This window comes from Ovis aries, chromosome 14, assembly GCF_016772045.2.
Source record: "Ovis aries strain OAR_USU_Benz2616 breed Rambouillet chromosome 14, ARS-UI_Ramb_v3.0, whole genome shotgun sequence".
NCBI classification, from domain to species: Eukaryota; Metazoa; Chordata; class Mammalia; order Artiodactyla; family Bovidae; genus Ovis; species Ovis aries.
The window spans coordinates 51,715,986-51,741,830 of NC_056067.1; the positions used below are offsets into that span (position 1 = coordinate 51,715,986).

A 25,845-nucleotide genomic window follows, 5' to 3' on the forward strand; every position below is an offset into this window, starting at 1 on the left:
CAAAGAGAACACAACTGAGTAACTAAACTCTGTGTGTGTGTGTATGTGTGTGTGTGTGTGTATGTGTGCGTGTGTGTTGGGGAATAGGGATTTGCATCTTGGAATTGATGACATTCAGTGTTAGTGGTTCGGAGAAGGCAATGGCACCCCACTCCAGTACTCTTACCTGGAAAATCCCATGGGTGGAGGAGCCTGGTGGGCTGCAGTCCATGGGGTCACTAAGAGTCGGACACGACTGAGCAACTTCCCTTTCACTTTTCACTTCCATGCATTGGAGAAGGAAATGGCAACCCACTCCAGTGTTCTTGCCTGGAGGATCCCAGGGACGGGGGAGCTTGGTGGGGTCGCACAGAGTCGGACACGACTGACGCGCCTCAGCAGCAGCAGCAGCAGTGTTGGTGGTTATCACTGTTAAATGTGAATAAGGCTCAGGTGGACTGAATAGCTCTTTAATCGATCACTGTCCAGGGAAGGGATGAACTGGGGAAGTTGGTTTTTTGTGCACAATGGGGTAAGTGTGCGGGTGTTTCCGGAGGAGGGGTGATATGTCGGTGAGCGGGAAGTCTGGGTGTGTTTGTACGGTTTGTTCTCTGGTCTCTTGGGCTTCATCTGGGCTGTGATTGAGGTGTGTGTGTGTGTGTGTGTGTGTGTGTACGTGTGTGGGTGGGTGTGCATGATGGGGGGTGTGGGACCATAACTCACAAACATGGCTCTTTGAGGAAGTGTACTCCAGTTCAGGGCAAGATGACATAAACTCAGACTGTGCTGTGAGGCCTACATTTCTTTTTAACTTTTCTATTATGAAGAAAGTCAAAGGCAAATATAAGAGTAAACGGTTTTATAAGCCCTGTGGACCTTTGACCCAACTGTGATCATTATCTACTCATGGCCGATCCTGTTTCATCTCTACCCAGGCCCCATGTTATTTTGAATACACGCAGATATCCCATTACTCAACCATAAGCATTTCCACATATGGCTAAAAGATAAGGACCTAAAAAATAACACCAACAGTTGTGGTTAAGTATTTTCCTGTTGGTGTGTACCTGCTGCTCAGTCAAGTCCAACTCTGTGCAACCCCATGGACTGCAGTCCTCCAGGCTCCTCACGCCCCCGGCCCCACCCTCGTCTCCGCAGGCGGCCGGAACCTGAGCGTGCGCGGCTGCGGCACCCGCGACCTGTGCCAGGAAGAGGGCTTCCCAGCGCTCCCGGGCCACCGGCTGGCCGGCCAGCCCGTCTGCAACGCCAGGCAACGCGCCATCCTGGACCCCAAGTGCCACTCGGGCGTGGCGCTTGGCCTCCGCCTCGCCCTGCCGGTGCTGACCGTCGCACTGGGCACCGCGACCCTCTCCTGAGCCAGCCTGCCTGCACCCCCGACCCCCTCCCCGAAGCCTCCCTGCTTGTTCCGCCAGATGGTGCCCCCCTACCAGGGCATTTCTAGGGGTTTGGAAGCTTCCGGTGAGAAAGTAAAAAAAGTAGGGGTGAGCCTCCTCCCTCAGACTCAGAGATTCCCCAAAGCTAGTCCTCTTTCTTTACGCTGGGACCCCAAAGGGTGCGCTTCTTTCCTCCGACTAGGGCTTCCTCAAGTCTGGCCCTCTTTCCTCACCAAGGGCCTCAAGGGCTGTGCCTCCTTCCTCAGACCAGGCTGTTTTTCCTCCTAGGATGAGAGATGCTTCCAAGGTTACACATTCTCCTTCGTACTGGGGGGCCCAAAGACTAAATAAACATCCTTCCTCAAACTAGGAGCTTCCCAATACCAGGCTACTCCCTCAGACTGTATCTCTTCTCAAGAACATTAGAGAACAGCTCCTCCTTCTCTTCCCCTCTTCAGGGTCTAGCAAGGTCCTGGCAGCCAAGCTGGGGCTTGAGGACAAAATACACCCGCTCCTCAGGCTTTCAGAGCAGCCCGTTCCAGCCCCAGCATGGGCCCTCTTCAGTCCGGCACAGTCTCTCAGCTGTGCTGTTGTTCAGTTGCTAAGTCGTGTCCAGTGCTTTGCAACTCCATGGACTTCAGCACGCCAGGCTCCCCTGCCCTCCACCATCTCCCAGAGTTTGCTCAAATCCCTTCCAATAAACATTCAGAGTTGGTTTCCTTTAGGACTGATGGGTTTGATGCTAGCTGTCACCAAAGCTGAATGAATCGCGTTGCCCAGTGCCTAGTGGTTTGGACCTCCTTTTGCTGATATTGCAGCCTCAAGTGGGCCCCCCGATGTGGTCTCTATACCCTGGGGATTCAGATGTCAAGGTCTGGGAGCCTTGAGATCACACGCTCAGTGTGGAGTGAGCGTCATTTTAAAGCAAGCTTTGGATCCAAAGGACGGAGCAGAGAGGTATAATAAAATCGAGGAGCTCACCGCAGACAGAATGCCAGGAACATTTGCTCACAGCTGAAAGTAATAGAAAGCCCAACGAGAAGAACTGAAGCGATTCATTTAACAAAAATGTATTGATCACAATACTATATACATCAAGCACAGTTGTAGACACGGGGGACGCTGAGTAAACAAAATCTCCTGCTCTCAGGAAGTTTATGTTTTTATGGGAGAGGAAGATAATAAACCTCTCATTTGGGTTTCCCTGGTGGCTCAGATGGTAAAGAATCCACCTGCAAGACAGGAGACCCGGATTCGATCCCTGGGTCGGGAAGATCCCCTGGAGAAGAAAATCTCAACCCACTCCAGCATTCTTGCCTGAAAAATCCCATGGACAGAGGATCCTGGTGGTCTACAGTCTATGGGGTCGCCAAGACCGAGTGACTAACACTTCACATCATGATATTCCATATCATACTGAGGACTCTGGAGAGCACAGTTTGGGAAGAGAAGTGCGGATGCTGCCAAAGGGGTGCCCTTTCTAAAAAATTGCATTTATATTTTATATTTATTATTTATTTGGCCGTGCAGGGTCTTAGTGGTGGCGCACAGGATCTTAGTCTTCTTTGGAGCATGCAGGTTCTTTTCGTTGCAGTATTTGGGATCTAGTTCCCTGACTAGGGAACCCAGGCCCCCTGCACTGGGAGCTCGGAGTCTTAGCCACTGAACCACCAGGGAAGTTCTGGGGTGCACTTTTATGCAGAGAGGATTTAGAGTGTCATCTGAATGAAGACCTGAAAAGGGCTGACAGAGGGCCATGCAGAGGTCTGGAGAGCGAGTGGGAGGCATTCTAGGGAGAAGGAACGTCAAACACAAAGGTGCCGGTGTAGGAGCAGTTGTGGTTCAGTTGCCAGGTTGTGTTGACTCTGCGACCCCATGGACTGCAGCACGCCAGGCCCCCCTGTCCCTCACCATCTCCCAGAGTTTTCCCAAGTTCATGTCCACTGAATCTGTGATGCCATCCAACCATCTCATCCTCTGTCACCCCCTTCTCCTGCCCTCAGTCTTGCCCAGCATCAGGGTGTTTTTCCAATGAGTCGGCTCTTCGCATCAGGTGGCCAAAGTATTGGAGCTTCAGCTTCAGCCTCAGTCCTTCCAATGAGTATTCAGGGTTGATTTCCTTTAGGACTGACTGGTTTGATCTCCCTGCTGTCCAAGGGACTCTCAAGAGCAGTAAGGAATACCTAATGTAATACAGCATAACAGAAAGAGTGGGGATGGGGATACCCAGGGGTCATTAATTCAGCAGTTCCTAAAGTCACTGAGAACCTACCTTGCTGTCCTGCTGTCCTCAGCATGTCGGTGTTTGCACAGTGGTGGCCAGAGCTCCATCATCATTTGTACAACCACATCCAAAGCTGGGAGAGGAGGCTTCCCATCTCTGTCTTGTCAGAAACCCCATCATCAAGCAGACTCTGTCATGTCCCGTCAGCCGATCTGTGGCAAGGTGATGGATTATCGCGACTGACTTTGCCTAATCAAGATTCAAGGGTTTCCCAGCTGATCTGTGGCAAGGTGATGGATTATCTCGACTGACTTTGCCTAATCAAGATTCAAGGGCTTCCCAGGTGGTTCAGTGATAAAGAATCCTCCTGCCAACACAGGAGACATGGGTTCGATCCCTGGGTCAGGAAGATCCCCTGGAGAAGGAAATGGATGGCAACCCACTCCAGTATTCTTGCCTAGGAAATCCCATGGACAGAGGAATCTGGCGGGCTAGAGTCCATGGGGTCGCAAAGAGTTGGACGTGACTTAGCTTGAATGACAACAATCTCTAAATTGACAGAGGCAAATAAATGATTGAAAGAATATAAAAGTCATCAGAAGGCTCTTCACCTCCTTTACCCCGCTGCACTCGTTTCCTCTTTGCCTCTGGCTCCTACCCAGTCTCCTTCATACCCGCCTCTTCCTCATTCTAACCCTCTCACTGAATTTCCCCTTTTCTCTGGCTCTCCAGCTGCCACTTCCTGTCTTGACACGTAGTTTCCCCTAGAGTTGACAAGTCTCTGGGAGTTCCTGGTAAATGCTACATTATACCCTTAAACAGATAAGGGGAAACAAAAATTAAAAATTAATAAGAAAACCTTGCCAATACACTATCCACTTTAAATCCCACATAGAACCTGTAGACAGGACCCTTAAAAAGCCTGGCAGGAGCCAACAAAAGGTGAAAATTCTTACCCGAATCAGCTCTCCCGCATCTCCATCTGTAGTGGCCAGTTGAGAGAAGAATATAACATTTCACATTGTCTCCTCCTTTCCAGATCCAGACCTCTTCCTCTCCCAGAGATAACCACTGTCTTTCTTTCCTTCCTTTCCCCCTCTCCCCTTTTTGCTGCAGAACACGTAGGAATCTGCCTGCAATGCCGGAGATGCCGGTTCGATTCCTGGAGTATCCCCTGGAGAAGGAAATGGCAACCCACTCCAGTATTCTTGCCTGGGAAATCCCATGGACAGAGGAGCCTGGTGGGCTACAGTCCATGGGGTCACAAAGAGTCAGACACGACTAAGGTACTAAGCACAAATGTGGGATTTTAGTTCCCTAGCCAGGGATTGAACCCACACCCTCTGCAGTGAACGCACAGATTCTTTTACTACTATGATTATTCACTGGTTTATTTTTGGCTGTGCTCTGCCTTTATTGCTGCTCCTGGGCTTTCTCTGGTTGTGGTGCCTGGGCCTCTCGTTGCGGTGGCTTCTCTCGTTGCAGAGCTTGGGCTCCAGAGTGCTGGAGCTTCAGTGGATGTGGCGCACCGGCTTAGCTGCCCGGTGGCATGTGAAATCTTCCGGTACCAGAGATTGAACCCGTGTCCCCTGCATCGGCAGGTGGATTCTTATCCACTGCACCACCTGGAAAGTCCCTGAGATAAAGTTTCTTTAAGGCCCTTTCTTTTAAGCTAAAATATACCTGGGTGGTAGAGGAGAGCTATAGCCATCTGAGAAGATAAGCTGAACTTTTTCCAACTGTCCTTTTATAACTAGTGTGTATTTTGTATTGTTGTACCTGATTGATGGAAGAAATGTTAAAATGAAACTATTAAGGTCTCTGTATCTGTCTCTGCTTATGTGTGTCAATAAGTGTGTTATAGATGTGTGGTTTTTTTTTTTTTTTTTTTACTTTTGGATGGTATTACAAAAATGAATGTGTAAAAGAATTCGATCGAATTGGCTTAAAGAAAATCAAGTGCTTGCATAAATTAAGTATTCATAAAACTTTAGGAAATACAGTAGAACATCACCAAAATGCTTTTCAGGTTCATGTAATCTGGGAAAATATTCAATATTAGAACTACTTTGTTTGTTGGTTCGATTAAAATAGACATGTCTTTGAATTATAAACATGGGATGTAATGCAAACATACAATTTTTATTCTACTTGGGTTTATTAGTAAAATAAGTTCAGGCCACAAAATTTGTCAGTAAGAAAAGTAAGTTGGTTTGAAGAAACTTTCACAAATAATCTAAATAGTTGGTGTTTAGTCACCAGGTCGTGTCCAACTGTCTTGCCACCCCTGCCAGGGGTGGCCCAGTAGCCTGCCAGGCTTCTCTGTCCATGGGATTTCCCAGGCAAGAATACTGCAGTGGGTTGCCATTCCCTCCTCCAAAATTAAATAGATGTAAGTAGAATAAAAAGTTTTAAGGAGAATTTTACAAATAGTTTCCCCATATCTTTTGGTAACCTGGAAACCTTAGTTTTGCTAAGATCAGTTAAGTGAAGTGAAAGTGAAGTCGCTCAGTCCTGTCCGGCTCTTTGCGACCCCATGGTCTGAAGCCTACCAGGCTCCTCCATCCACAGAATTTTCCAGGCAAGAGTACTGGAGTGGGTTGCCATTTCCTTCCCCAGGGGATCTTCCCAACCCAGGGATCGAACCCAGGTCTCCCACATTGTAGACAGACGCCTTACCATCTGAGCCACCAGGGGAGTCAAGTTCAGTTAAATAATGAGTTAAGCCAAAATCACTGAATATCCAGATCATTTCCAAATAAGATAAAACACTGAAACACTAAATATTGAACATAGGTTTATCATTTTGGGCTTCCTTTAGACATTTGGGCTTATTGGTAAATATGTTTGATGCCACACTGAGAAAATGTTCCATGAGAAAGTATGTTTCTGGAAGTTATAAAAAGTATATCTAAATTTGCCAAGCCACAGAATGCTAATTAGAAAAGAAAGTTCATAATTCTTTACTCTTTTATAGTCACTAAAAGTTGAGGTTTCTAAGGGTTTCTTGAAAGTCACTCAGTCATGTCCAACTCTTTGCGACCCCATGGACTATATAGCTCATGGAATTCTCCAGGCCAGAATACTGGAGTGGGTAGCCTTTCCCTTCTCCAGGGGATCTTCCCAACCCAGGGATCGAACCCAGGTCTCCCGCATTGCAGGCAGATTCTTTACCAGCTGAGCCACCAGGGAAGCCCTTCTAAGTTAAGAATTCTAATTAATATATGCAATTAAAGCTGCTGGAAATGATAAGGGAAATAACTCAGTATGCAAGAAAAGTAAGATATGGGTTTGTTGTTATTGTTATCGTTAGAAAGGGTATGAGAGGACTTCCCTAGTGGCCCAGTGGTTAAGAGTCCACCTGCCAGTGCAGGGGACATGGGTTCCATCCCTGGTCTGGGAAGATCCCACATGCTGGGGAGCAACCAGGCCTGTGAGCCGCAACTAGCACCCTAGAGCATATGCTCTGCAACAAGAGTAGCCACTGCAATGAGAAGCCTGAGCACCGCAAGTAGAGAGCAGCTCCGGCTCTCCACAACTAAAGAAAGCCCGTGTGCAGCCACGAAGACAGTGCAGCCAAAAACACAGATACAATTAAAAAGTGTACGAGAAAATTAAAAAGTGTACGCAGTATGGAGATGCATTTTTGTTGAGGGAAATGAAAGTGATTTTGTCTTAAAATAAAGCTGGTTGTTTTTGGAAAGGGAAAGAAATGAAAATGAACACAGGATTCTGAAGGTTTGTGGAAAAGGAATCTGGGAAAGAAATCTTACGGTGTGATCAAGCTGGATAAGATTGAAAAAAAAATTAAATAGTGTACTTATGTGTAAAACTGGAACTTAACCTTCTTTCATCTGCTAAAATGACAGCTTCTTGGAGTATGGGTCTGCTTCTGAGAGGGGGTTGTTAAAGGCTTCCCTTTTGTTAAAAATTTTTTTAATTGGAGGAAAATTGCTCTGCAATGTTGTGTTGGTTTTTGCTGCACAAAAATGTGAATCAATTTCCCTTACTTTTTAAGTAATATGCCTAGAAAGCAAAGATTCTGTGTTTTGTTAAAATTATTTCCTGGGCTTCATGTCATCTTAATCGGATCTTTGATTACTAAAGGAAAACAGAGACTCCTCAATATTTAAAGAGCTAAGTTTTGCTCAGAACTATGAAACTTTCTACATTTACCTTAGAAATCTTTTTGTCACTTTGGTAAAGTAGATAATAATTATCATTTCATGATAGTCTGTGATCCAATTTAGTCAATGTCTAAAATCTTTTGATATTTTTGCCAAACTTCTCCCAAACCAAATTCTAAAGAAAGTCTTTTTGATCTAAAGTAACTTTGGGGATTTCCAGAGGGCTTCTGGAACATTGCAAAAAAATTGTTCTCTTTATGGAAAACAGAATTTTAAATTAACTAGGCTTCTTTGGTATGTTAAATGACATGAGAAGCAATGTCAAGTAAGTGATGATAAATGTTCTTAAGTTATATTGCATGGGTGAATATTATTAATATGTGTTCTAGAAACTGTATAAAATCCTAACATTCTGATATGTTGTGGCATAATGTTTTCAGTTGTAATTCCAGTTACTGTCTTAAAATGCATGTCACAGAAACAATGGCATTTTCTTGTCAATTGCGTTGAACTAAACTCTCATCAGATATCTAGCCATTGGCATTTTTAAGCCTTTTGTCATTTATAGACCGTTATTCTTTTATCCTGATGCTTTCACAAAAACGTTCCTGTAGAAGTACTTCATAGTCAAAGAGATTCAAGGAAAGGGCTTTTCACAAGTACAGGTTTCTGATAACTTGAAGATCATCAAACTGAACTAGGTAAGAATTTCCAGAGCTAATGGAAAAACTGGATTCAAGAAGAACAAGTATTCATCACATAGGACTGAATGAAGTGAGAGGATTATAATTTTTAAATCACTTTTCATTTGAAACCATTCTGTTCCTTAGTGTTTGTGTTTTCAAGTTAAAGAAAACCTTTTGTCTTCAGCTGGGCTTCCCAGGTGGCGTGAATGGTAAAGAACCCGCCTGCCAAGGCAGGAGAATCAGGAGATGTAGGTGCGATCCCTAGGTCAGGAAGATCCCCTGGAGGAGGGCTTGGCGATCCACTCCAGTATTCTTGCCTGGTGAAAATACCATGGAGAGGAGCCTGGCAGGCTATAGTCCATGAGGGTCACAAAGAGTCAGACACAACTGAGAGACGAACATATACATTTTTGTCTTAAGCTATCATGACTTATAGCCATTCGGCAAAGTATACCTTTGTAAACAAAAATGAAACATTTACTTTCTCTTTCTACCTGATCTCTCCAAAATTTGGAAATCCTTGCACATTAGTCTCGTGGCAATATAGTTAGCTATTTACATAAGTTCAATAAAAATCTGTCCTCCCTGGCGGACAGATTCCTTGGTGGTCCAGCGGTTAAGACTCTGCTTCCACTGAAGAAGGCATGATTTCGATTCCTTGTTGGGAAACTAAACTCCCACATACCATGCAGCAACCCACTCCCTCCCCCCAAAAAGCTATTCTTCTAATAACAGGATAATTAGAAACACTGGATGTATTACCAAGATGTTGACTGGAATATTGTAGTCAACAGAGATATACATAGGCTTAAATATGACCAGACAGCTTTAAGGACTGACTTTAACTTTGGTATGACTTCCTGGCCTTGAGAGTTCTTTTTAAGCATTTACTCTGAGACTCTCTATAAAAATTTCTAACAAAGCAGTCTTAAAAAGAGCGTATTAATGTATGGTCAATCACTGCTCTTACTGTATTTATGTCAACAATTGGGCAACATTTCATGCAAATAAATTTATTTTGACTGTGTGTGGGTTTTGGGGTCTTGTTTGTTGGTGTGTGTGTGTGTGTGGCTTGTGAGATCTTAGTTCCCCAACCAGGGATTGAACCTGGGCCCCCAGCAGTGAAAGTGCTTAGTCCTAATCACCGGAACGCCAGGGGATTCCCTGTGTATCTTTGATAAAAATGAGGGCAATTGTAGAGAGAAAGAAATTATGTTTGCACCTTTATATATATTCTAATCTTGTCAACAGTCTCTGAGGTTTTATTATATACCTATAAACTGAACTGGATCTTGGAAATTCTTCTGCGTGTGTATGTGTGTGTGTGGTCAGCATCTTTGCAACCCCATGCACTGTGGCCCGCCAGGCTCCTCTGTCTATGGGATCCTCCAGGCAAGAATACTGGAGTGAGTTGCCATGCCCTCCTCCAGGGAATCTTCAAAACCCAGGGAATCAAACCGTCATCTCTTGCATCTCCTGCACTGGCAGGTGGGTTCTTTCCCACTGTGCCACCTGGGAAGCCCCTGAATTCTGCTAGTTTCCACAGATATCTGGCTATTAATCCCCACACTAATGTTTCAATCAGTAGAAACAAAGGATCCGCTGCCCTGGATCTCCTTGGAAGGGACTACACCAGGTCTTCCTCATTACCTGGATGGCAGCCAAACTTCAGGCACTGGAAACTTGGACACACATTTCACAGCTGAAATGGCCCTGCCTGGCATCTGATCCTGTGAAAATGCTAGAGACCTCCGGATCAAATTGACTGGGAAGAGATGTAGCTGACACTGCGGCGGACTGTTTCCTCCCAAGATGCCAGATAGAGACTTTGTACTTGAGCTAAACATAAAACACGTTCTTTCTTCTTGCCTGTCTTTCCTTTACTCTGTCACGGGTCTGGAAAGATCATGCCATCATCCATTTCTCCCAGGCCATCACTATAACCTTTCAGACGGTGCTGGATTCATCATCCAAAACTCTGATCTGTTGAAGCAGGTCACAAAGAGGAAAAGAAATCTCCTATATCTGCCCATATATTGGAATCTAGAAAAATGGGAGAGACAAACTTATCTGCAGGGCAGGAACGGAGATGCAGAGGGAGAGGGGATGGACATGTGGGCCCAGAGGGACAAGGGGAGGCCGGGATGCACTGGGGGAGGAGGATTGACGTATACGCACTGTCGTGTGAAAAATAGCTAGCTAGCGGGAAGCTGCAGTGTAGCCCAGGGAGCCCAGCTCAGGGCTCTGTGACGACCTGGAAGGGTGGGAGGCAGGCTCAGGAGGAAAGGAATGTATGTTTACATATAGCTGAATGATTGTTGTGCGACAGAAACCCACATAACATTGTAAAGCATTGGCGATGGAAGGCAAAGTCCTAACCGCTGGACTGCCAGGGAAGTCCCTTCGGGTTACCCCTCCTTCCTGGGAGAGAGGATTAACTAAATAAACCTGATGAGAGCCAAGCATGACCTGTCCCCATCCCTGCCCATTAGCAAAAGGCTCCCGAATGTCCTTCACCTTCAGATATCTATCTCACTTCACCCCTGGGGTAGTGACATTCTTCTAAAGTCTTCATAGAAAAATCATGTCAAAAGGTCAATTTGCAGTCAGGAGACACAATCAAAGAGAGAGTCCAGCGCAGTAGTTAAAGAGTATGGACTCTGATACCAGTCTGTCTAGGCTAGAAGTCCAGCTTAGCCAGTGACTAGTTTTATCACATTGGGTGAGCCCTTACTCCTCAGTTTTTCCATTGGTGAAATGGGGTGATCACGCTTCCTACTCAAGAGTTGATATGTGTACCGAAATCAGAAAGGCACATGTGGAAAGAGTTTCTTGTAAGTAACCAAGAGCATTTACTACTATTACTTGGGAGGGAGAATGCCCTTTGGCTCTAAAAATCCCTTTCTTGGGCTTCCCTGGTGGTCTAGTGGTTAAGAATCCACCCGCCAGTGCAGGGGACACGGATTCCTTCCCTGGTCTGGGAAGATCGCGCAGGTCACAGAGCAACTAAGCCCGTGTGCCACAGTGACTGAAGCCACGGCAGTGAGAAGCCCGCACACCACAGCGAGGAGTGCGGTGTGCACACCACGCCTGCTGCTGCAACTAGAGAAAGCGGGCGCAAAGCAGCAAAGACCCAGCATAGCCAAAAGACTAAATAAAAAATAAAGTAAAACAGATAAGTCTTTAAAAAAGAATACTCACTGTTTATTGGTGGCTGGATAGCATCACCGACTCAATGGACATGAACTTGGGCAAACTCCAGGAGGTAGTGAGGGACAGGGAGGCCTGGCGTGCTGCAGCCCATGGGGTCGCAAAGAGCCGGACATGACTTAGCAACTGAACAACAACGCACACTATTTTAAAAAACAAAATCTCTTTCTTTCTGCTCCGCAGCATGGCCTGTCTAGAGGATGCCTGCCCTGAGGTGTGGGTGCCGAGTGACCTGGGGTGGCAGGGAGGGGATGAGGAAGGAAGGAAGTGTTCCTGTGAGCTCAGAGGTCCCCAGGGATGAGGCCAGGATATGATCCACCTGGGCTGAGCTGGCGCCCATGGCAGGTGGTCAGGAACTGCTCATAGAAGGAAAAAGTCACTGAATGACCCTAACCCTGGAGTCCGGACTCCAGTACTCTTGCCTGGAAAATCCCATGGGTGGAGGAGCCTGGTGGGCTGCAGTCCATGGGGACACTAAGAGTTGGACACGACTGAGCGACTTCACTTTCACTTTTCACTTTCATGCATTGGAGAAGGAAATGGCACCCCACTCCAGTGTTCTTGCCTGGAGAATCCCTGGGACGGGGAGCCTGGTGGGCTGTAACTCTATGGGGTCACACAGAGTGGGACATGACTGAAGCGACTTAGCAGCAGCAGCAGCAACTCTGGAGTCTGCAGGAAGAGAAAGGTACTTTGGGAGTGGGGTGGGGCTGACCTGGGCAGAAGCTTGAATTTTACTGTTCAGGTCTTTTTATTGTCAAGTCTTTTAATTCCTACTTTTCTGTAACGGCATACATGTGGGTCCATGATTCAAGGTAAAATTTTTACTATTAATTATTTAAAGCTTACATAAGCAAACAAGTTTTAAATAATTAAAAAATAAACAAAACACAAAATCAACCTACAAATACAAATAAAGAAATGGGTAGTGTTTTTCACGGCTCAGCTAAAAGGCAGAAAGCATTAACAAAACAGTTAGCTCCTGCGGCCCTTTCCCTGGCTGCTTGCCTTTCCTCTCTCCTCGCCTGAGATAAATTCTGCCCCAAACACGATAGTGGCAATTTTGCTACCTATGTCCATGCTTTGCGTTTTCTGAACCAAGCCTTTTCCCTTTGCATTTTCTCTTTTCTCCCCAGAGACTTTCCCCAGGGAAGCTTATCCCAGGAACCTCATGTTAACAATCTCAGATATCTCTTCCTGTTTTCATTTCCCTAACTCAGACAATCCTATACAGACATTCTGTTGATTGAAGCAAGTTACAAGGTCAGCTCAGATTCTGGAGAGGACAAAGACTCCCCCTCTTGTGGGGAAGAGTGGCGTGTATCTAAGGAGATGGAGAGATGGTCAGCAGTCACAGTTGCAGGCGATCCACCAACCCCTCAATCCATCCCTTACACTTGCTGCCTTGTTCTCTTTTCTTATTGCTATTGTATTGGACACTATCTTGCTTTTGTTTATTATCTATATCTTTCCAAAAATATAAGCTCCATGAGCGCAAAGGTCACCTGTGGCTTGTTCACCCGTGTGTCAGTGCCCAGAACTCTGTCTAGATCCAGAAGGCAGACAGTACCTATCTGAATGAATGAATGAACCCCTGGGGGCTAGCTTCAGGTTTCCCCAGGATGACGGCAAATGGGGAGAAGGTGGGGGCTTCCCGGGTAGCTCAGTGGTAATGAATCCGCCTGCCAGTGTAGGAGACGTGGGTTCGATCCCTGATAGGAGAAGATCCCACGTGACCTTGGAGCAACTGAGGCTGTGTGCCACAGCTACTGAACATGTGCTCTAGAGCCCGGGAGCCGCAACTACTGACCCCGTGTGCTGCAACCACTGAAGCCCGAGCACCCCAGAGCTCGGGCTCCCCAACAGAGAAGCCACCACAGTGAGACCTGTCAACCAACAGCCTTGGCCCACAGTCAGTGTCTGTTGCACAAACTTCCTCCCTGCAGGAAGTACCGTCTGCGTCATCGCTGTGTTCCGGGGCTAGCAGGTGCAGAGCAAACACTCAGGAAGCACCTTCATCGATTCTAAGATGCACCCTTCATCCCCCGCACCCACCCTGCCTTTTAGTAATTCTGAGATCAGGAAGAGTCATAGAGGTTGACACCTTACATCCAGGCAGTCATTGTGACTCAGCTGTCACTGACTGGGTGTGAACACGAAGATTGTTTCACCCCGATGGTTTCCTTATTTTAGTGGTAGAGCATTTTTAAAAATTTATTTTCTTACTGAAGTATAGATGATTTACAATGCTGTGTTCATTTCTGCTATATAGCAAAGTGATTCAGTTTACACATATGTATGCTTCCTTGGTGCCTCAGTGGTAAAGAATCTGCCTGCAACACAGGAGACCTGGGTTTGATCCCTGGGTTGGGAAGATTCCCTGGGGAAGGAATGGCAACCCACTGCAGCATTCTTGCCTGGAGAATTCCATGGACAGAGGAGCCTGGCGGGCTACAGTCCGTGGAGTCTCGAAGAGTTGGACATGACTGAGTGACTCACACACACATTTTATTTTTAATATTCCTTTCTAGTATGAGGTATCACAGGATATTGAATATAGTTTCCTGTGCTACCCAGCAGGACTTTGTTGTTCATCCATTCCACATATAATAACTTACATCTGTTGATTCCAGACTGACACTTCATCCCTCTCCCATCTGCCCCTCTGGGCAACAAGTCTTCTCTATGTCCATGAGTTTCTGTTTCATAAATAAGCTCATTTGTAATAAGCTCATTTCATAAATAAGCTCATAAATGAGCACCTTTTACTACTTTAAAATTTTTTATTTATTTATTTATGGCTGTGCTGAGTCTTCACTGGGCTTCCCTGGTGGCTCAGATGGTAAAGCGTCTGTCTACAATGCGGGAGACCCGGTTCGATCTCTGGGTCAGGAAGATCCCCTGGAGAAAGGAATGGCAACCCACTCCAGTATTCTCGTCTGGAGAATTCCATGGATGGAGGAGACTGGAGCGCTACAGTTCACAGGGTCACAAAGAGTCGGACACGACTGAGTGACTAACACTTTCACAGCATCTTCACTGTTGCACGTGGGCTTTCTCTAGTTGTGGCGAGAGGGGGCTACTCTCTAGCTGCAGTGAGCAGGCTTCTCCTTGAGGCGGCTTCTCTTATTGCAGAGCACAGATTGCAGGGAACGTGGGCTCAGCTTAGTTGTGGCTGCGTCACATTTTAGATTCCACATGCAGGTGATAACGTATGTCTTTCTCTTTCTGACTTACTTCTCTTAGTATGATAATCATTAGTTGCATCCATGTTGCTGCCAGTAGCACCATTTCATTCTTTTTTACGCTGAGTAGAATTCCATTGTATATAAGTACCACATCTTCTTTACCCATAATTGAGCTGCTTTTAATAGCCTCGTGGCTGTGCCTGTTGGCATGGAGGACAGAAGATGTGTTGCGTGAGAGAGTGTGGGCATCCACTGTTTGGAGCAGAAGTCACTCCACAGAGTCAGAGTCTGTGATTTTAGGCTCAGCTTAGCTAACTTATTTCTCTTGTATTGTCCTAGTTAGATGCATACACAGATAGTATAAGATACAAACCTATATTTTCTAAGTAAGTCTACCAAGCGCTCTTGCATTTAATTTTATTTTCTGCTTTTTGGCCACCTCATGTGACATTCAGGATCTAAGTTCCCCAACAGGGATCAAACCCATACCCCTTCCAGTGGAAGTGCCATGTCTTAACCACTGAATCGCCAGGGAATTTCCTAAACATTTTAAGTGATAGTGAAATACATCATAATTTTATTGGCAGCACTCTTAAAATTTTGTTAATGGGATAGAAAACGGTGCACCTGACAACCACAGCACCTTAGATTGGATGAGCTGGGGAACCCACAGAAGGAGAGGGTGAATTGGTATGTTTCTCTCTCTCTTTCTCTCCCTTCCAGTCTCAGCTCCTGGGTGTTGTGTCTATCTTGGGATGACAGGTGGGAGAACGGAATTTTAGCCTGGGCTAAATGAGTTACTCCACCTGACAGGCTTCACACACACCTTGTTGTTGTTTGGTCGCTAAGTCACGTCTGACTCTCTGCAACCCCACGGACTGTAGCCCACCAGGCTCCTCTGTCCATGGGATTTCCCAGTAAGAATACTGGAGTGGGTTGCCATTTCCTTCTCCAGGGGATCTTCCTGACCCTAGGATTGAACTTGCGTCTCCTGCATTGGCAGCCAGGTATTTTTTACCACTGAGCCACCGGGGAAGTCCATGGACACCTGGTGTATCAACAATGTCCTATAAGTGAGCGTTTGGCTTTAGCATGTGAGGAGAGAGTGCCCCCACCAGCCTGGGAGGTCTGTAGGAGCAGGGATGTGTGAGTCACATCTTGGGACCAGCACAGGGACTGGTGAGCTCCACACAAATGTTTGTGGGATGACCACACAGCTGAGTCAGTTACAAGACAAATAAGAGCTCTCTCTCAGCTCGGGGTCTTTGCCTAGGTTCTTTAGGGCTGGGATGCAACTTCCAAGCAGACCATCTGGCTCACTCCTACCCATCTTTCAGTTCTCAGCTCAGGCGCCTGTTCCTCCAGGAAGCCCTCCTTGACCCCTGAGCTAGTTCAGGTGGTCCCTTGGTGCTCCCACAGTCCTCTGGGCCACCCTCCCCATCCCAGCCTGGCCCGCTCCGGGTCATCATGGCGTGGGGATGGATCTGACTCCCCCACTACCCTGGCTTCCCCTGGTGGCTCAGATGGTATGGAATCCGCCGGCAATACAGGAGACCTGGGTTCAATCCCTGGGTTGGGAAGGTCCCCTGGAGGAAGAAACGGCAACCCACTCCAATATTCTCGCATGGAGAATCCCATGGACAGAGGAGCCTGACTGGCTACAGTCCATGGGATCGCAGAGTCAGACACAACTGAGCAACTGACACTCTAACTGTACTATGAATCAGTCCTGCGGGAACAGAGCCGGGGGCGGGGGGTTGGTCTTTGCTGTGTTCCCAGCATCTAGCCTAGCACAGGGCCTTGGAGAGGTGCTGAGTGTTTGATAAATGAAGACAGAAGAGGAGGTCTGGCGGACAGGCACGGGCGCAGCCTCCCGCGGGCTGGCACTCTCTGGAGCTGGGAGAAGTGCCCCTGGCAGTGTGCCGGCCTGCATTAGATGCATTTGTGCAGGCGTCCTGCGTCCTGGTCTTGGTCCAGAGTTACCCTTGGCCGTGACCATCCCCTTCCTTTCCTCCAGGAGCTCCCATGGGCAGAGCCTGATGTGTCTACTTTGGGGACCCTGGCTCGTGGCTGCTCACACAGCTTAGGAGCTGGAGCAGGATGCATGGACGTGGAGGGTTTCAGGGGCCACCGTCTGAGTACGCTGTCTGCAAATGTGACTGTGGCTCCTCTGGTCTGCTGGTCTGCGTGCGCCTGCGTGTGTGTGGCTTGCGAGGCTGTTGTAAGTCAGCCTGCTTTGGACTTGTCTGTAATGACTCTGTACTTGAGGCTCTGTCTTTCCTTTCCCTCCTGGGCCAGGCTTTGGGTCTGGATTTGCGGGGAGAAACCTTAGTTTGTGTGTTTGCTGTCTGGGAACGTCTGAGGATCTTTCCTCAACTCCTGGTCTCTGTGTTTGTGTCAGTCAGTGAGGATGTGGACGAGTTTGTGTGCTGACCTGCATTTCTGTCTCGCCTGTGGTTTAAGAACTGAGTGTAGTCAGCAGACTATCCATTTCCCATTCTCCTTGTGGTCTTCAACTAGTCTCTTCCCTTTCTTCTTTTTTTTTGGGGGGGGGGGCGTGAAGTCCCCTCTCTTCCCTTTCTGGGCCTCCACCTCCTCCTCAGCTGTTCTTTTGGAGGGTTCTTTCCAGAATTGAGCTTCAGATTGTCAGCAAAACCCTCTGAGTATCCAGGGCCTCTGGCTGTGTGGGTGCTAAGTTGCTCAGTCATGTCCGACCCTTTGCAACCCCATGGACTGTAGTCTGCCAGGCTCCTTTGTCCATAGGATTTCCCAGGCAAGAATACTGGAATGGGTTGCCATGCCCGAGTTCTCCAGAGGATCTTCCTGACTCAGGGATCGAACCTGCATCTCTTATGTCTCCTGCATCGGCAGGCAGGTTCTTTACCCCTAGTGCCACCTTGGAAGCAGGGGCCTCTGGGTAGTGGGGGCTTCTGGCTTCATCCCAGGAAATGGGAGTGAGGGTGGGACACGTGGCCTGGGCAGAGAGGGGGTTGGGAGGAGAGCCAGGGTGGAGACTGTCATAAAGATTCCCTTGGACTGGAAGGGAGGCTTGGAAGGTAGAGATGGGCACTGGAATTGAGGAGAGCCAGAGATATCCCCCAGGAGGCTGGTGTGCTTGTGTCTCGGTCTCTAGACCTTCAGCTTCTTCCCTGTGTGCACCTAGGTCCACGCCTCGCTTTCCATCTCTGCGGCTCTGCATCTTTTTGCTCTGTCTGTAACTTGTGCCTCTGAGAGCATCTCTGGTGGTTTTCTGCCGCCCTCTTCTCTCATCCCTGAATTCCTGCCTGACTCTCCTTCCGTTTCCTCTTTAAGGAGTCTCTTTTCCATCCCAACTCTTTCTCTCTGTTTTTCAAAATGTAGTTTAAATAGGAGGGTAATTGCTTTACAATGCTGTGTTAGCTTCTGGTGTCCAAGAATGTGGATCAGCTACAAGGGTACATACATCCTCCTCTTCTTGAGCCTCCCCCCCCACCCCCCTCAACTCTCTTTTCTCATTCACATCTCTCCCTGCTTCCATCTCCCTCTTTGTCATACTAAAAGATGCCATTTTATTTTTAAAAAATTATTTTTACTTTTTGGCCTTGCCATGCAGCATGCAGGATCTTACTTCCCCGACCAGGAATTGAACCCGTGACTTCTGCACCGGGACTGTGCAGTCTTAACCACTGGACAACCAGGGAAGCCCCCTCAATGCCATTTTAACTGGTTGTGAGGAAGCAGGGGAGGGAGACAGGAGAAAGGAGGAAGGTGTTATGAAGTCGGCACCTGAGCTGGGATTTGAAGGATGGGCTGAGGGCACACTGTTGCTAATGTTGTTCAGCCGCTCAGTCATGTCTGATTCTTTGAACTGCAGCATTGCAGGCTCCCCTGTCCTTCACTATCTCCCAGAATTTGCTCAAGTTCATGTCCATTGAGTGAGTGATGCTATCTAGCCATCTCATCCTCTGCCACCGCCTTCTCCTTTTGCCATCAATCTTTCCCAGCATCAGAGGATGTTGAAATGCTAGGGAAGGAGGAAGGCCAATCAGGGAGCTTAGAAACCAGATACTGAATTGGGGTGTGGGCGCTGCCCCACTGCCCCATGGACCACCAGTCCCGGCCAGGACCAGGCCAAATCGCACGGGGCTCTCCTTAGCACTTCCTCCCAACTCAGCCAGAGGTGGCTGAGCTTAGTCACCACCCACAGAGCCTACACCACCCTTGGTAAGGTGGGTGAATGGGTAGACAGTGCAAAGGAGGGAGAGTAAATGACTTGTTTGGGAAACTGAGTCCCGGGATGGAGAAAGAGAGGGTGGGATGGTGAGCAAGGCCAGATTCTCAGATGCCAGAGCTGGGATTTTGTGCTGGGGGTGATAGAGACCACGGGCGGGTTTTGAACAAGCCTTGGTGTCAGAAAGCTCTCTCTGGGTCCCTGGGGGATGGGGGTGGAGGGGGGCTAAGGGCCCGAGACCACCCAGTGGTGGTCCCATGAGCAGCTAGGGGTGGGGTCCCACAGCGGGGCTGGGACCCCACCCCCTGACATCACCCTCACATTATTGCACCAGGGCTGGCTGACCAATAAGCTGTGGTTTGCTACTATAATGGGTCCTAGCAACAGGCCCTGATCCTGTGCTAACAGGAGAGGAGGCCCCACCAGCGGGAAGAGTGAAGGGGAGAGGGAGAGCCTGCAGGGCAGGTGAGTCCCCCTGAGGGCAGCTCCCCTTGTCCAATCCCAGGCCCAGCTCCCTCAGCTCCTCGGTCCACCCCAGTGGCCACTGGCCCCTCCGCCCCTTGCACTGAGACCTGTCCAAGGATTCCCTTTCTCCTCTACCCAGGCCACGCTCTGAGATGGGTCAGGGGTCGGGTCGAAGGAGGGACTGGGTAGAGCCCCAGGGTGAAATGGCCCCACCTGGGATGGGTGATCAGACCTGGCGGGAACAATGGAATAAGGACTGTCTTCCTGCGGAAGGTTGGGTGAGGATGCGGCCAGGCGCAGCTGAGGAGAAAGAGGGGAGGTAAAGACACGTGACTGAAGGGAGAGCAGCTCTTCAGAAGGACCTGGGTTGGAGCCCTGGCTGTGCCTCTGAGTGGGGACATCTCATGTCTAGTCTGAACCTCAATCCATCTCCATCTGATGGGGACACTGATTCCTGACCTAAGCATCTCTCCCAGGGTTCTCTGAAGAGTCTTTAGTCAATAAGGAAGGGTATTTTAGAGGCGATAGACAAGGAGAGTGTGTGATCGGGAAGAGGGAGGGCCAGGGAAGCTCCCAGGTGAGGAAGAAGGGTCCCAGGAGAGACCACCATGACAGGCTCCTGGAGGAGGGAGGGGACTTAGCCTAGCCAGCCCTGCCAAGCAGGGCTGGGTGTTTAAGGAGACGTCCAGGGTGGGGGCACCCCTCCCCATGCCTGGCTGAACCCAAGAATATCTTCAAAGGTGACCTAGAGACAGACAGGTGATGGGGCTCATGATGGTCACAGAAGCCCGGCGACGTGGGCAAGGTTATCTTCCACCATGCAGGTGCTACAGCAGGGGCTCAGAGAGGGCAGGGATGTCATACAGCCAGGAATAGTAATAATGATGATAACAGTGATGCTGATAATGCAGACTGCCTGCTCTGGGTTGGGAACTTTTTTTTTTCCCAGAGAAGTTTTTATTTGGGCCTTAAGCTTTTGAAAATAAAGTTTAGAGACATAGCATATGAATACCACAGTAATACACATGAAATATTCTATATCAGACCCTAAAAATTAACATAAACTTTCTCATAGTCAACAAAATAGTGGCTGGGTGCTGATTTCATTAGATAAGTTGGCTACAGCATTTTAATTATCATTTTACATCTATCTAGGTGTAGCTGAAATTCAAAATGCACATCAAAGTAAAACGATATCACAGCTCAATGCCATACTAAATGTACTTGGCCTCTGTGGTAAAATTCACAATGGGTTCTGCTGGACAGATACTGGGTTGGGCACTATTTTAAGTGCTTTTTCTGGATGAACTCATTTCATTCTCAAAAGCTCTAGGAGGTGATCTGCTATAAGGACTGCAGATCGCTTTGATCTGTAAGATGAGGAAAGTGAGGCAGCGGTCAGGAACTTGCCCCAAGTCTCTCAGCTGGTGTGTGGTAGAGCCCGTCTGGATGGAATCCCAGGCAGTGTGGCTCCAGGGTCTGGGTCCCCCTGGCCATCACTTCTTGCTGCTTCTAATCACCGCAGAGGCAGCAGCGGAAGACCCACTGCTCCCTTTTTCTGGGCCCAGGAGCTGAGCTAAAGCCCCTTCCACTGCAGGCCTGGCTACATACATGAATTGCAGGGCCCAGTCGAAAATGAAAATGCAGCACCCTTGCTTCAAATGTTTAGAATTTTAGTCAATGTCAAAAAAGCATCAAGGCAGGAGCTGAGTTTTGTTTTGTTTTTTATTTATTTTAAAATTTTGTTTATCTTATCTAGCTGTGTCGGGTCACTTGGGCTCTCTAGAACTGGCACGCACGTTTAGTTGCCCAGCAGCATGTGGGATCTTAGTTTCCCAATCAGGGATTGAACCCCGTCCCCTGCATTGCAAGGTGGATTCGCAACCACTAGACCACCAGGGAAGTCCCAGGAGAGCTGGGCCTTTTGACGTGGGGCCCCATGTGACGGCATGGGTCTCAAGCTGCCCACAAAAGGGTGGGAGTTCCTAGGGTTATCCCGAAGAAGACTCCTCAGTGCCCTGGGAGGCAGGTCAGTCAGCACACTCATTAAGCAAGAATCAAACAGGCTCAGAGAGGTGTGCTTCCTTTTGCCCCAGGTCACACAGCAGGTTAGTGGCAGAGATGGGATGGGAACCTGGGGCCACCGACTACAAAGCCCCCTCCCTACCTCCTGTCTAAAAGGTATCCCGGGTTTTTTTCTAAGAAGGAGAGGGCTGTGGGGCTCCAGAGAGACTTCCTTCATAGCCCTGGTGTGTCTCTCCCTGCCCCACGCCACGTTCCAGGAGGCCTGAACGGCTGGCTCCCTTCTGCTCTCCCCTCCGCAGACACTGAGGACCACGCGTCCGTCCGTGACTCTCCCCCACCCCCCCGCACCCTCTGACCCGCCAGTCACCATGGCTACTTCGAAGTTGCCAGCGGTGTCCGGGGAGGAGGAGACCACCATCCTCATGGCCAAGGAAGAGCTGGAGGCCCTGCGCACCGCCTTCGAGTCGGGCGACATCCCCCAGGCCGCTTCCCGCCTCCGGGAGCTGCTGGCCTCCTCGGACTGCACCCGGCTGGAGGTGGGCGTCACAGGCGAATCGGGGGCCGGCAAGTCGTCCCTCATCAACGCCCTTCGCGGCCTGGGCGCCGAGGACCCCGACGCGGCCCTCACCGGCGTCGTGGAGACCACAATAGAGCCCTCGCCCTACCCGCACCCGCAGTTTCCAGACGTGACCCTGTGGGACCTGCCAGGGGCCGGCTCTCCCGGCTGCTCGGCCGACAAGTACCTGAAACAGGTGGACTTCGGCCGCTACGATTTCTTCCTACTCGTCTCTCCCCGCCGCTGCGGCGCGGTGGAGACCCGCCTGGCCTCCGAGATCCTGCGCCAGGGCAAGAAGTTCTATTTCGTGCGCACCAAGGTGGACGAGGACCTGGCGGCCACGCGCATGCAGCGGCCCTCGGGCTTCAGCGAGGGGGCGGTCTTGCACGAGATCCGCGAGCACTGCGCCGAGCGGCTGCGCGGGGCCGGCGTCCACGACCCGCGCGTCTTCCTTGTGTCCAACCTCTCTCCCACGCGCTACGACTTCCCGCTGCTCATGTCCACCTGGGAGCGCGATCTGCCCGCGCACCGGCGCCACGCCGGCCTGCTGTCGCTGCCGGACATCTCGCTGGAGGCCCTGCAGAAGAAGAAAGACATGCTCCAGGAGCAGGTGCTCAAGACGGCCCTGGTGTCCGGCGTCATCCAGGCCCTGCCTGTGCCCGGGCTGGCGGCCGCCTACGACGACGCGCTGCTCATCCGCTCGCTGCGCGGCTACCACCGCAGCTTCGGCCTGGACGACGACTCGCTGGCCAAGCTGGCCGAGCAGGTGGGCAAACAGGCAGGGGACCTGCGCTCCGTCATCCGCTCCCCGCTGGCCAACGAGGTCTCCCCCGAGACGGTCCTGCGGCTCTACTCCCAGTCGTCCGACGGCGCCATGAGGGTGGCCCGGGCCTTTGAGAAGGGTATCCCGGTGTTCGGGACGCTGGTGGCGGGGGGCATCAGCTTTGGCACCGTCTACACCATGCTCCAGGGCTGCCTAAACGAGATGGCCGAGGATGCCCAGCGCGTCCGCATCAAGGCTCTGGAGGAGGAGGAGGAGGACACTCAGCCCGATGTCAGCCTGGAGGCGGCTGGTGACAACGGAGTGGAGAAGCGGGGATCCGGGGAGGGGAGCATGGAGGAAGCCCCACTCTCAACCCGCCGGAAGATTGGCCTCCTCCTTAAGTACATTCTGGACAGCTGGAAGAAGCGAGACTTGTCCGAAGACAAATGAAAGCGCAGCCCTTACCCACTGCCTCACCCACAAACCAAGCCTTTTGAAAACCCACCAAACAATCAAAAAAGGCCTAATGTGGTGAAAATGAGAGATGCGGTTGCTGAGTGGGGACAGGGTGGGGCAGGCTGAGGGAGGCAGGTGGAGGGAGGCCCAAGGCCAAGTCCCTAACCGAGGATAGGAATTGATATTGGGAGGCAGAGGTTCAAGGTGTGGATGAGGGTGGGGCAGGACTCTTTAAAAAGAAAAAGCCTCTCTCCCCCTGATCCCCAAGTGGCCATGGGAGAGGTGGGGGGGGGGCGTTGGGGACAACAGGACAGCCTGGCCTGGAGCCAAGCCAGCAGCCCACTGTCAACATAGGTGCGTGGCTGAATGGGCCCTGGGGCCTGCAGTCTCCTGTCCCTTCCTGAGAACTCCAAAGGCCTGCTCTGGTGGGGGAGGGGCAGCCAACTGGTACACGGGCTGGGCACAATAGTGCCTAGCAACCAACTGAGTGAAACAGATGCCAGGGAGATGGGACATCCTGAGCCAGCCCTGCTGCCTGTGAGTGATGTAGGGCGGGAGGGAGGAGGGAGGGGGCAGCCAGGTGGCCACTGGACTGGCCTCTGTGCAGAACCTGGGGACACAGAATGAGAGTGGGGGTGGTGAGAGGGTGGCTGGGCACGTCTATGAGCATCCACGGAGAAAGGCAGGGACGGCACCGGCCCCCTGGAACAAGCCTCATTTCAGAAAGCTGGCCAGCGTGTCTGCATGTAGATGCATGCGGGAATGCGCTGGCTGGTGTGTCTGATCGGGAGGGCTCTTGGTAAGCCTTGCTGATTTGGATGCTGCACGTGGGTCTAAGATTGTGAGTGACTGGCTGAGACTGGGGTTCCAGGTCTGTGTGTGCCTGGCTGCATGGCTGGGCGTGAGTTTTGGGGATGGTGCTGTAAGGCCGTGGGTCTGACAGGGCGCCTGTTGGGATTTCTGAAGCTGCACGAGGTTTCAAAAAACACGGGCTGTATAACACAGTGAGGCGGCCTTGGGACCTCAACTGCTTGCTACAGCCCCTCGCTCTGTGCTGAGCTCTCCAGCTGGATGCAGAAGTGAATCTGACACCCTTATCTGCTCAAACCAAGACTCACATGCCGAGTTGAGGGTCACGCATGGTTAAAAAGGAATCACCAGACTGGGGCACTTGCACAGGACAGGGGTTGCCCCAAGAGCATCCGTGGACTGGGACGAGGGTGCAGGGAAGGGTGGGATTTGAGGAGTTCACAGGGTGGTTCTGGTGCAGCGGAGACGGCCTCACTAACACTCCCTGAGTTGTTCCGGGACCTGATGATGGTTCTGGCCTCATTGTACGTAAGTCTATGTGCATGCATGCTCAGTCATGTATGATGCTTTGCGACCCCATGGACTGCAGCCCGCCAGGCTCCTCTGTTCATGGAATTTTCCAGACAAGAATACTGGAGCGGGTTGCCATTTCCTATTCTAGGGCATCTTCCTGACCCAGGGATCGAACCCACATCTCCTGCGTCTCCGGCATTAGCAGGCAGGGTCTTTACCATTGCGCCACCTGGGAAGCTCCTCTAGCCCCATCTAGGGGCCTCAAATTACCCCTGACTCTGGGAAATGGACTAAGAGGGTCCACTTTTACCTGGGATGTTAAAATTTCTTTGCTGAAGAACTCTCTGCTTTGCAAAAAAGATTCCTGTCTTCCCAGAAGGCCTCCCATTGGCTCTGCAAGGACTATTTGGGGTTCACATGGACCTTTCTGCACCAAAGAGGGTACAAAAGATCATGGTAGGGATATTCCAGACCCCCAGGGGGAAATCTCCATGGTAGGTATTTCTCAGATGCATGAGAAAGATGGTCTCTTTCAAATCTATTCTCAAAAGGCACAGCCCACATCCCTATACCTGAGGACCCTCGGACTCATTGGCCCCAAGTGGCTGGGATGGAAAGGTTGGGCATGCTCTCAATACAATGGGCCTGAGGTTAAAAGAGACAGTCTGGGTGACCACTGTCCCCTGCTTCCAACTGGTGGCCTCATTCTGCCCTGTCCCTTCTGCCTCTCTCTCTCTCTCCCTTCCCCATCTCCATCCCCAGCCCCTGTTCCAGCTCTTGGCCCTGCCCACCCAGGTCCTGCCCCTGCCACTCCCCTTGTCTCCCAGGCCCCAGTCTCCTGAACCATAAGGTCATAGAGGGCTCTCTGGAAAAAATTACTGCCTTTCCCACGAGACTTGTGGGATCTTAGTTCCCCAACCAGGGATAGAGCCTGGGCCCTCGGCAGTGAAAGTGTGGTGTCCTAACCACTGGACCGCCAAGGAATTCCCAGGAGGGCTCTTGGTAATGTCCCCAGTGGACCTCTCCCCTCCCTGCTCAGAACCCTTCCATGGCTACCCACAGATAACGATCAAGAGCAGCCGGATGCTCCACGCCCTTCCCAAGCTGGCCTCTGCCTGAACCTCGTCAGCAGTAAGACCTCGAGTCTTCCTAAACCAGTAGGGCTTGGAGGGTTCTGAGGAGTCATCTTTCCATTCCACAGGTGAGGAAACTGGAGCCCCCACCCTTCACGGAGGGGAA

General features: G+C 50.1%; 1 protein-coding gene and 1 long non-coding RNA gene across 2 annotated transcripts; one reads left to right on the top strand and one right to left on the bottom strand.

The window, feature by feature from the left end:
- Positions 1-2,427: 2,427 nt before the first annotated feature.
- On the bottom strand, positions 2,428-7,196 carry LOC132657697 (uncharacterized). The gene is made up of 2 exons (XR_009596219.1): positions 3,646-7,196; positions 2,428-3,556 (listed from the first exon to the last, which is right to left on the bottom strand). It is a non-coding gene; the product is annotated as an uncharacterized LOC132657697 (long non-coding RNA).
- Positions 7,197-20,799: 13,603 nt separating this feature from the next.
- On the top strand, positions 20,800-25,456 carry IRGC (immunity related GTPase cinema). The gene has a single exon (XM_027978425.3). The coding sequence runs from the start codon at positions 21,877-21,879 to the stop codon at positions 23,275-23,277; it is 1,401 nt and encodes a 466-aa protein (XP_027834226.1). The 5' UTR covers positions 20,800-21,876; the 3' UTR covers positions 23,278-25,456.
- Positions 25,457-25,845: the final 389 nt, after the last annotated feature.

Bases quoted from the DNA above. Each gene is read 5' to 3' on its own strand.
- IRGC (XM_027978425.3), top strand. From the start codon at position 21,877: ATGGCTACTTCGAAGTTGCCAGCGGTGTCCGGGGAGGAGGAGACCACC.